This window comes from Solea solea, chromosome 12, assembly GCF_958295425.1.
Source record: "Solea solea chromosome 12, fSolSol10.1, whole genome shotgun sequence".
Taxonomy (NCBI): Eukaryota; Metazoa; Chordata; class Actinopteri; order Pleuronectiformes; family Soleidae; genus Solea; species Solea solea.
The window spans coordinates 6,474,745-6,485,962 of record NC_081145.1 but is presented as its reverse complement, the minus strand read 5'-3'; the positions used below and the strand labels follow the sequence as shown (position 1 = coordinate 6,485,962).

General features: G+C 41.1%; 1 protein-coding gene and 1 long non-coding RNA gene across 3 annotated transcripts; one reads left to right on the top strand and one right to left on the bottom strand.

Annotated features, from left to right (window-relative positions):
- Positions 1 to 232: 232 nt before the first annotated feature.
- On the bottom strand, positions 233 to 11,007 carry LOC131470343 (muscarinic acetylcholine receptor M2-like). Of its 2 annotated transcripts, none has more exons than XM_058646106.1 (4): positions 10,874 to 11,007; positions 4,522 to 4,755; positions 3,440 to 4,306; positions 233 to 1,346 (listed from the first exon to the last, which is right to left on the bottom strand). In XM_058646106.1, exons 2-4 carry the CDS (start codon positions 4,690 to 4,692, stop codon positions 1,035 to 1,037), a joined length of 1,350 nt encoding a protein of 449 aa, XP_058502089.1. In that variant the 5' UTR covers positions 4,693 to 4,755; positions 10,874 to 11,007; the 3' UTR covers positions 233 to 1,034. The 2 variants fall into 2 exon arrangements, with proteins under 2 accessions (XP_058502089.1, XP_058502090.1); XM_058646107.1 differs by having other exon boundaries at positions 10,917 to 11,007.
- Positions 5,905 to 8,246, top strand: LOC131470344 (uncharacterized). The gene is made up of 2 exons (XR_009241880.1): positions 5,905 to 7,200; positions 7,793 to 8,246. It is a non-coding gene; the product is annotated as an uncharacterized LOC131470344 (long non-coding RNA).
- Positions 11,008 to 11,218: the final 211 nt, after the last annotated feature.

Below are 11,218 nucleotides of genomic sequence, written 5' to 3'. Positions count from 1 at the left end.
CAGTGAAACAGTGTGAGTGTGGCAGTGTTTGTCTCGTCTAATGTCTTGAAGAAACCTAAAGCAGCATCGTCCAATCGTCCTGAAGACACTTCACTTCCTCATCCAAGAGGCTTCTTCACTTCTGGCTTCTTCATGACTTCAAATGACCTTTGGATAATTATGACCCGGATGAATTCAAATCTACACCGACATCATGAAACATCTTTATTCTTAACAGACAAAAGCAGTGAGCGTCAATCAACACCACAGATACATGGTCACATTTTTGCCGCACAGTTATGGACGTGATCAACGTTGAGTTTCCATTCACATCCTATTTTGCACCTGTTGAGCGGTTACAGTTATAGTCGTTATTGTCTTATTATGATGTAAATGTTTTGATCATGATCACGTTTTATTCACAAAAAAAAAACATGTACAGTATTAACATGTGATGAAAGAGGGGAAAATATGAACAAATGTCACATTAGGGCTTGTTTCACAACAACATGGATTAACACTGTTGTTAAGGACAATTATGATTCAGTAAATCTTTACCCACAGAGGAAACATGCACACACTCACATATGTTCACTTTATAGTCCAGGAGACTGATGACCTCATAAAGGTTTTAGGTCAGATTCATTTTTTTCTGTTGCCTTATTTTTCACGTTTCACAGTTCAGTGTCACTTTATGCAACATGTTGACAGTTAACAGTTTATCTATACTTAATACATTAACTACATTTTTCAATGCTGAGGTAATGAAACAACATACTGCACAAGCTCATCTGTCAAGGTACAACTCCCACTTACAGTCGTTTACATGCATACTTATTCACAATAAACTGCATCCACTGGGTTGACTTATAATACAACATTAAAGTACTATTATACAGTAAAACTGTATACAGTAAAACCGTCAGAATTAAAAAACAAACAAAAAAATCGACTTAAGTGCCGAATAAGAACACAGTACAGTTCAACGATATGTTCGTCTCCTCGTCACATTATTTGACCTCCATCACAGATGGGAGTCTGTATTTGTTGTTCCCTCACCGCGCCGTGCGTATGTTCTTGTACTGGCACAGAAGCAGGTGCTTAAAGGTGTTCTTGAAGGTGACGTTGCACAGGGCGTAGCACGCCGGATTTATGGTGCTGTTGATGTAGCAGAGCCAGTAGCCGATGGTCCAGAGGGTGTTTGGGATGCAGATGGAACAGAAGGTGTTGATCAGGACCATCACGTTGTACGGCGTCCATGTGACGACAAAAGCAACCAGGATGGCCATGATGGTGCGCGTCACCTTCTTCTCCCTGGAGGAAATGCCTTTCCTTCTCCACTTTGCCACCGCACTCTGCTTTGTCACCTGAAAAGTGTGATGAGAAAAACAACTTTGTTTTTTTTCTGTTTTTAAAAAACAATCAACATTGATATAGTATCACTTGACCAAATTCGATTTTTGTAAATAATTATCAGTTTACACATCGAGCACACATTTATCACGGCCTCCTGCAAGTATAAACCTATTATTACCTTAGTTAAAGCTGTATTGTGTAACTTTGAAACACAGACAAGTGTCGGTTACATTTAAACTATTGTCAAATGAGTTTTGACAGATCAGATTATCCATAAACTGATTCAAACCACATACGGAGGTGGTTTCGAATGCGATTCTGATTCCGATTTTTACAGATCTGTTTCAATCTGAACGTCTCGGTCGCTGTGAAAGGATTTCAAAGCGTCTTCTGTGTCACTTGCCGCTTGACAACAACAATGACATAGAACAAGAGACGAAAGTTAATTGGAGGTGCGTTAAAAGACACTGTGGAAGGCTATATCTAAAAAAAAAACAGTCAATTTTACTTTCTTTGTCATTGTGAATGAGCTCTCTCTAATTCATTCACTTTTTTGCTCTGTTTTGGTCTCCACCGACTCAGTAAGACGACATTTTGCTGTGAAATAAATGCTGAATGAATATAAAGAAGTGTGCAACAATGCGTGTGGCTTTAAAGACACTTAAGTGCTTTTAACCAGTTTGCTAATAGAGCATGTGTATACTGACAAACTAGAGAAAGCAAAACTCTGCCAAAGCCGCTCAGTTTCCCACAGTCTGAAATACATTCCCCTTTCTCGTAAGACAGTTCAACTGTTTGTAACAAAAAAATCCTATTTTGGGATCCATGTCTGATTCACCACAAAAATCTAATAATTTCTTCCTTGAGCCACAGCCAACATTCAGTCAGACCGCCTATGATTTAAATGGCTTTTGCAGCAGAACACAAATAGTTTAGCTTTGGCGTGAAGGCTCAGACTTTATCCCTCCCCACATGTGGATGTGTTTACATGGACATGTTGGGTAATGATGAGAAAACATCTTGAACCCTTCAGTTGGAGCTTGCAGGTGGAGGTGGAGCTAAAAGACGAGCAGCAACACCAGCAGAGGGCAGCAGTAGCACTGACACGCACACACACACACAAGGAGAGATGAGAAAAAGAAGCGGCTTAAATAATCTAAATCTTGTGAGTGTCTGTGAGGCGTGTCTTGTGGAAATAGAAATTCAGTATGAGTTTAGTGTCTGAACTCACTGGCAGGCTTCACAGCATTTCCCCAGAAACTGTTTTCTCACTGCAGAGCAGCCTGGCTGAAATCATAACCCTCTTAGCAGATGTAGTAACATTATACCGGCCTAATGTGCACTACATTAATCATCCTAGATTAGTGTGTTATCATTACTAACATTTGTTGGAAAGAAGAGCCACATACAGCTTGGATATTAATGTCTGCACAAACTGCAGATGTAAACCTCATAGTGGTGCAAAGGAAAAAGTGAATGGGTCACCATAGTCACTCTCCGGTTGAGGGGTCGTGGGGGGATTTTGGGATTGCTAGTATGTTTTGATAGAAAATAGAAATGTTATGCACAAATCACTCACAATTTATCGTGTAAAACGGGTCAAGATGGTTTGTTGTCTTTAAAAAAGGAGGTCATCGTAGATCTAAGGAACTTTGAAGCTGTTGAGATATTGTAGTGGTACACTGACTGACTGGTCATCTAGTTGATTTACCTACCATTAGGATTCAAAAGATTGTAAATATTTGTCTAATTTGGGATTAATTATTTGTGGTGTTTGATGTATAAACCATAGACTATAGATAAAGATGGACATAGTCTTCCAGTTTGAAAAGTAAAGACTAGGAAGCATGACAGACAGAGAACTCCTAGACATCGATGCTACTTCTCACTTGATTTATTGTAACTTAAGTTACCAGGAAAACAGATGATAAAGATGTGATTGAGAGCAGGTGTTGTCCAATTGCAGTTGACATCTATGACTTTTCCAGTTAAAAACTGTCATGGCAACAGTCCAATTACAAACCTTAAGGCTTTAAACGAGAGATTGTTTTGAAACAGGAAGACTACTTCCAACACAGTCTATGGTACAAAGCAACAACATTACCTTAAACAGTGACCTCGCGACCAGACTTTGCCTGTCAGCCCCTGAGTTTGCTGGAGAAGGTGGCTGTGTGTGATTTGTCTTCTTCCCACCATTTGATCTTGACTGAGACGACACAGCAGCCGCAGGTTCATCTTTAGACGTCGAAGCGTGGATGCTCTCTGAGTCCATCTGGTCAGTTTTTTCCTCTGTGCAGGGACCTCCTCCATTCTGCTGCTGCAACATCTCCTTGTCCTTCCCGTCTCCAACCTCCGCCTCAGACTCTCTTGCCATGATGCAGTTGTTCTGGGTCTCACATCCTTCCTCCTGGCTGTGAGAAGGGACTTCTCCCAAACTGGTACCTGATGTTTTCCTGCTTTCCCTCTTCACGCGGCTTCGGCTGGCCTTGGAGATGCGCCAGTAGAGGTGGATCATGATGGCCACTGGCAGATAAAAAGCTGCTATGGCTGTCCCAAATGTAACTGCTGGGTTGGAGAAGAACTGGATGTAGCACTCGCCCGGCAGCACGGTTCGTCCACCCACGATAAACTGCCAGAACAAAATGGCCGGAGCCCACAGGATGAAGGACAAGACCCAGGCTGCGGCGATCATCAGGCCGGCCATCTTGGTGCTGCGGTGTGCTGGGTAGCTGAGTGGTTTGGTGACACAGAAGTAACGGTCAAAACTGATGATGAGCAGGTTCATGACTGAGGCGTTGCTGACCACATAATCGACAGCCAACCACAGGTCACAGACCACCGCTCCCAAAGGCCAGTAGCCAATCACAATGTAGACGGTGTAGAGGTTCATGGAGCAGACGCCAATAATCAGGTCTGCACAGGCCAGACTGAACAGGAAGTAGTTGTTGACGGTCTGCAGGTTCCTGTTTACCTTTAGAGAAACGATATGGAGCCAGCTGTCAGATGCTAATCTTTTTTACTAAATGTGATGTGTGTTTTCTCATTTCTATTAGATTAGCCCTCCACACAGGGAGGCACGAGCAGAAATCTTATCTCTAAATCTGGGTGTGCTTTTCAAGATGTCCAGAGATGGATGCTGGAAATATGCTCATTAATCATGGATGATCAAAACAAGGGAAGCCAAACCTTTATAGAGAGCATGACCAAGATGTTTCCGATGACAGTGATCAGACTCAGAGATCCAGCCACCAGGATGATGAGCACTATCTCCACAGTGGTGTATGGACTTCCAGAGAAGAGGCCGGAGTGTTCAGCACTGCTGATGCTTATGCTGCTGGATGAATTCTGAGTCGCCATTCTGTTTCCTCTTGGTGTTTCTTCTCACAGACTATTCAGGCTTGAGTCATATCTGTGCATCACCTGCAAAGAAAGAAAGACAATGAAAGAATCTGCTTCTTTTACAGCAGTTGTGATGTTTGCGATGTTGCTGCAACACTCTTGTGTTTGTGTGCTTTTATCTGCAGTCACAGATGCACAGTCACACGCAGTGAGTGTGTAAACAGCTGGCCGCTGACTGAATGTATTTGAGCTTTCCAGGTCCAGGTGAGGACAGGTGAGCAAATAAAGTCTGCATCAGCTCTGTTTATACTCCTATCAGGAATACCATGCTGAAAACAGTCTGCAGTTTAAATCTGTAACTCCACTGTCACAGTAAAATGTTCTTGATAAATGACATTTGTCAGATGTATATTATATTATAGCTTATACTGTATAAACGACTGTATATTCAAAAGACGTTGACCAATATTAGGCTTGAATTATGTTTTTCTTAAAATATAAAATGACAGTAAAAAAACTTGCAGAAAACAACTTTCTGGCTTTCAATTAGGCCTCTGTATATCTACAGTACAAAATAAAAGCACTCTATAAACTGAACATTGTCCAATCAAACATGCATGTCATCGGTCTGTGAGCAGTTTGTGCAGCTGTAGAAAAACAGCACGTGGAATTGAGTCACCAGGGTTTTCCCCAGCAACACAGATTAGGTTTAAAAAAGGACAGTAGCAATCACCTGACAGACTGAAAAACAGATGCATGTTTGCTTAAAATTGAAATTTAAAAACCTTTCTATATTTCTTTTTAATAACTTTTCACAGCCTGCCTGCAGTACCTTCAGGGTCCACCAGGGAATCACTTCCAACACTTTGAGAAACACTGTTTTTTGTCATCTTATTTATTCTCATTTGACTTTGAAAGTCACTAAATGTCCTTTACAGACAATTTAATATGTGCAAGAGATCAAATTCAATAAAGTCAAGTTGATATTTTGATCCTAGACGTCTTTTAACATTTGCTCCTGGATATAAAAACACTGTTTTTATATCCGGATTCTCTTTGGAAAACAAGGAGAGATTTCTCTACTCTGAATGATGACCTGTAGAATGATTTCTACCTTCTGTTCAAAAGGCAAAAACAGGTTAAATATTCACTGTGGCCACCCACGCTGACAATCACACTCATGTTGCTTTTAGGTGCTTTGGCTAAAAGCATCTACTAAACATAAATGGTATGCAGACCTGTTCCTGCTTTGTATTTATTATGGTTTGTGCATTGAAAGCAGCCCCCAGTCACTCAGACTGACAAGCAAAACACCACAATGAAGGTAGAGTATCATTTCAGCTCCTATGATGGTCAAAAAGGGAATGTACACAGCATAACAATGTGATTAACTGCTGCATTCTGATCAGAAAATCAATGTAAAGACACTTAGATGAGACCACAAGGATTGTTGCATACTGCTGAAACCTTGTAAGTGACTCCATTAGACAACATGATAACATCATACTGTACCTGGGAGATGTTTCCTTCCTGCTCTTACAGATAGATGAAACTTCATTACAACATCTCTAACTCTATCACTTACTCGTCAACGACCCATTCTGGGGTTTCTTTGACACAAATGAAACAGAGCTTGAGTGTGTGTGTGTTAGTTAGTGACCTAGCTATGAGCTTGTGTTTGGAGATTTTGGTCTTACAGGTGTTTAAGTCACTTATAAGATATGGTTAATGATAGCATTAAATGCACTCACCTCAACAAAGAGATCTACACAAGTAACCAGCACCAGTATACGTTGTTTACTTAACACGCCAGTGTGAAACCTCTGCTGCCCCCCTGTGGATTTCTGAGTAATTACCAAAACAGTCTGCATGCTCTAAGATTACGGTACAGTTCAGGTTGGTACAGTACGGTATGGTTTGGAATGGTAAAGCCCTTTGTCAGACTGAGTACAGTACATTTTTATTGGTAGACAGTGTGTGGGCTGTGATGGTCGTGTCAGTGGCATGACGTTGTACCCATGCGATGGCAACGAACGGTGTTAGTGAACGCAACACAACAGACAACAATGGAGGACGTCCAGCAGCTGTTGTTTTCCTGCTCGGTTTGTGGCCGTTTGTCTCAACAAGGTGTCGAGCTTTGCGTGAGAATAGACTGCGGGTGTTAAAGAAACACCGGTCGCAAAAGGGGGATGTTTTACTTTTGCCCAATCAGCTGACTGTTGTAGGTGTTTCTAGCTCCACTGTGCCATTTTACTCTGGTACCTTAAGAGAAGGGGGCTAAAAAATGGAACGGTCGGGACTGGTTATTTTGGTTCTATTCCTAATAGAAACACAATAAATACGTACCGTATTTTTCTCATATCACACACACAGAGTGTAAGAAAGAAGAGAAACTGATGTCTCTGTCTCTACGGAACTTTGTGATGTTATTTTCTTGCTGTTTTTATCTTGTTTGAGCTGCATCCAGGAAACTTAACTGGAGCTGCATGGTGAAGGAACAGCAGTGGCTGTGACTGGCATATGCAGGTATGTAGTTGTTCAGGGAATGTTTGGTAGCTGTTGGCAGGGCATGTATTTTCAATATGGCATTGTCAAATTCGCAAGAGGCCAAAATTGTGATAGCCATAGGTGAACTGTATGACGCCGTCTTGTTTTATTCTTCTGCCTCGCCCGCTCAGTCCTGACATATAATGTGTCACTCTGTGTGTAGTGTAGGATTGTGGACACAGACATGAATACAAAAAACTGCTGTACTGAGAAACACACAGAGCTAAAGAGAGTCTCACATGGAGCTGATAGGCCTAATCAGCATTGCGTGAGCTCCTCTGACAATGGTTTGATTGTAACAAATCTGTTTATTTGTAAATGTTACGCACTACAGCTTTAAGTGAGGTTTGGGGATATTGGTTTAAAGTCACAGTAAAACATGTGACTTTAGTGATTAACAGTGAAGAAGAAGCTCTGCTTTGTTTTAAGTAATAGTAAACACTGTCAATATTAATATTCAATTTCAGTCCAGCCATTGTGGAAATGCATTGCATTCATTTAAAAAACAGACAAAAAAAAATCCCTGTTTTTCTATCTAATGTGTTTTCCTATTTTTTTTTCTGAATTATAGAGAACTCTCGCGAGAACCTCCAACCTGCAAGTGACTCCCATATTTTCAGCAGTCTCCTGATCGTCTCTTGAGTCACCACGTAGTCAGCCTGAATGCATTTCCAATGCATCCTCTTGTATCCATGGAGCATGCCACACTGTATCTGTCCAACTGATCCTGGAGAAACATTGCTATATGTCTAGCAGATCTGAATGAACTTTCCTTCAACCGCAAAGTCCTCAGGTGTCTGTGTAAAGTCGACAAACTAATGGTAATACCATCTGTGTGACTTAAGGACAGGACTATCTCCCAGTGATTACCCAGATTAAAGTAAAACTTGATTAACTAAACAAGCCGTCCATGTTGTTATAAATCAAACTCTCAATAAAGGAATGAATGCGTTTATTCTTCCAAATGCTCTCTAAACTCAGAAAAAAAATGATTGAGTAAATCAGAAAAAAAATTACCTCCATCATCTCTGCCAAACAAAAGGATAACAAACTGTTTCTACCGAAGGAGAATCAAAACAAGAATACAAGGAATATTTCCAACTATTTGCATTTTTTAATCTGAGGTACTGTATTGTAGGTATTGTTATTACTAACTTCAGTGAGTGCACTTCCATCATTGAGAAACTTTCTGAGACTTGTTCTCTCTGTACACATGTCTGCTAGTGGAGACAGAAGGAATGATTTTAGCCACCGAATAATGGCTCACCTCATAAAATAGAGGCCTGCTTAAGCTAACAACATGTATGGTTTTTCTCATCATAAGACAGTGTTTTTCAATGGGAAAGTGAAGTTTGTAAACCGGTCACTCTCCCACGCCAAAGGCCATAGACCAATCTATTGTTTTAAGCTCACATGGACACAGGAGCTGTCGGTCTACTGCTGCCTTGACTAGTACGACCGTATCCTTTGTGTGAATCAGAGCATAGGATTTCAAACTAACAAAATAAGTCATTTGAACTTAGTGATGGAGGCAGCAACGAACACACAACCCCTGTGTGATCTGATGTAAAATCATTGATTTATATTTATTTATATTTATATTTATTTGGGACTTTGGTGCGGAGGCGTGAGACTCCAGTTTCCAGTTGAAAAAAGATATTTTTAATACATCTTAGACTTAAGCTGGTCTATTTTCATCAGGAGAACCTTTAATTAGGTGTCCAAATGTATTTGTCCTTGTGTCAGTGAGAGTGAGTGTGATAATTTAACTTTAATCGTCCATGACTGGAGACGACTCTTGGTGAGTAAATGAATGACGTTTGATTGGCATGTGAGCAGCTGCTAATGATCATGTCTGTGCAACATGAAATATGATAGATTGCCTGCTAAATATCTAAGGTCCCACCGCTTCTCACCCTTGATTTAGTCCACAAGACGAAGAAGCTACACTACATCTGAATCTCTGAGTGAAAAGAGATAATATAAACATGACATCCGTCATGATTACGAGCCTGGGACTGTCAGACAAGTGCAGTGATACGTTAGTGGAGTAATGCAATGCCTCATGCTAAAATCACTGGTGCAAAAACCAGAATATTTTTCACTCTGACATGTGGTAATAAACGCTCCAGACGTCTTATATCAAGATGTTTCCTGCTACCTACTCTCAAGCCACCCTTCACTCCTTCCCTCCATGATACCCAGTGTACCTTCCTTATTAGTGCTCGGCTACTGGAGACAGTCACGGAGGCAAACAGTATTTCTTTGACAGGAGCAGAGGCATAGTAATTAGATCCTGCAGATGCTGCCTCTAACAGCTGTACCGGTAATATGCATCTAGGATCTAGTAGTACTCAACAGGCGGGGGGGGGGGGGGTGGGGGGGGGGGGGACTCTGCTTTAAAGAAAAAGAAAAAAAAAAGAAGGATGTGATCTCTTTGATATTGTCACACTTGGGTGCAGCGTGAGGAGTGAGATGAGAAGCAGAGGAGACGGCGAAAGCTTGTTTACAGAGACACGAGTGCATGTAGAGACACAGATATTACACAGAGTGTACACAGACTCATCAAAAGAACATTTTAATGACTGCACCGATCAAAGTGTCGTTGCCTCTTTGCTAAATAGATTTTTATCTTGTAAATTTTATGATCTACTGTATGTCTTGTCCGGACAAACACGTCCCATAAAGAATTGTTTAAATGTGACCAGCAGACGTCATTTAAACATCAAATGTCTTACAGGGCAGACATGAAACAGAATTGATAGTATTTTTTTAGAAAATAGTATTTTGTAAAACTTGTCACTGTAAGTCGGTGTGTTGTGATTAGTACGGCCCGACTCTGAAGAGTGGGAAATTTCACATCAGCCCGAGCTTTGGCCTCACACAGCGGTGTAATGAAGGGGGGGTGGGGGACAACTTTCTTGCTCCTATCTTAGAGGAACACGAAAGTTAAATAAACACATGCAGATTAAAAGCAGTAACTTTTAAATCAAACTGAAAAGATGAAAGTGAGGAAGATGTTAGGTACCACAGCGCCGTGCACACAGAGGAAGTCCATCTCGGGGGACAGGAGTGGGAGAGAGTTAATGAGCAAAGATTAACAAACATAACTAGATTGTATCTTGTGAGCCTACAGTTTTCAGGGCGGAGCTGTCCGTTTGGAAATCTAATTTACGTCTTAAACACAAGCACAGTGTAACCTGGGGGATTCCTCGGGTGCACGGAGACCAGGGAATCCAGAGTCGGGATCGGATGCTGCCGGCTGAAACCTATCAGCTTTGGACAGAAATGATGAAGATAAACATTTCTGCTGCAGCCTTAGGGGAACAATAAAACCCCATTCTATACACTACAATAAATAGCAACTTCCTCAGGAAGCAGAAACAGCATGTGGAGGGCAACACTTCAATCAATACATTGATCCAGCACATCAAATTCCTGGAATCTTCCTTTCTATAATTACTTTAAAATGATATAAGGTTGAGATTGAGACACTAATTTGTTCATGACTCTCTTTTAATTAAGCTTTTTTTTAAAAAAAACATAGACATTTTTACAGCTTTCCAAAATTGAAATTTTTCAATTTCCAAATTGTCACTGATGGTGTCACTTATCCATGAGGTGAATACATCTTTTGAGAAAGTGTCCTCACCTGCAGCAGTTTGGTAGAAATCCGCAGAGAAACGTTATCTTACCTCGGGAAGGACACGGATGAGCTGTTGCACTTTTGTCCATGTTACTGTCACTTCTGTCGACACACTGGAGCAGAGAGGAGCACAAAGTAACCTGACGTTGATGTTGCTCCTCCTCTGACAAGAACCAGTGTATGTGTGTGTGTGTGTGTGTGTGTATTGGACAGAGTAGGGAGGGGTTGTGAGGGCTATTAGTATCTGTTGTGTTGAATCCCTAAAGCTAGGGTCACACATTTGAATAAACAAGAGCTGGACAGAGATGTCGGTTTCAGAACCATGGAGAGCACTGGTCTCTCCTGTGCGAT

What these genes read in the sequence shown, in the direction of transcription:
- LOC131470343 (XM_058646106.1), bottom strand. Translation starts at nt 4,692, where the DNA reads ATGGCGACTCAGAATTCATCCAGCAGCATAAGCATCAGCAGTGCTGAA. An exon ending in TGGTCATGCTCTCTATAAAG is followed by an intron (nt 4,307 to 4,521) that starts GTTTGGCTTCCC and finishes GTTTCTCTAAAG; the next exon opens with GTAAACAGGAACCTGCAGAC. An exon ending in TCGCGAGGTCACTGTTTAAG is followed by an intron (nt 1,347 to 3,439) that starts GTAATGTTGTTG and finishes CACACTTTTCAG; the next exon opens with GTGACAAAGCAGAGTGCGGT.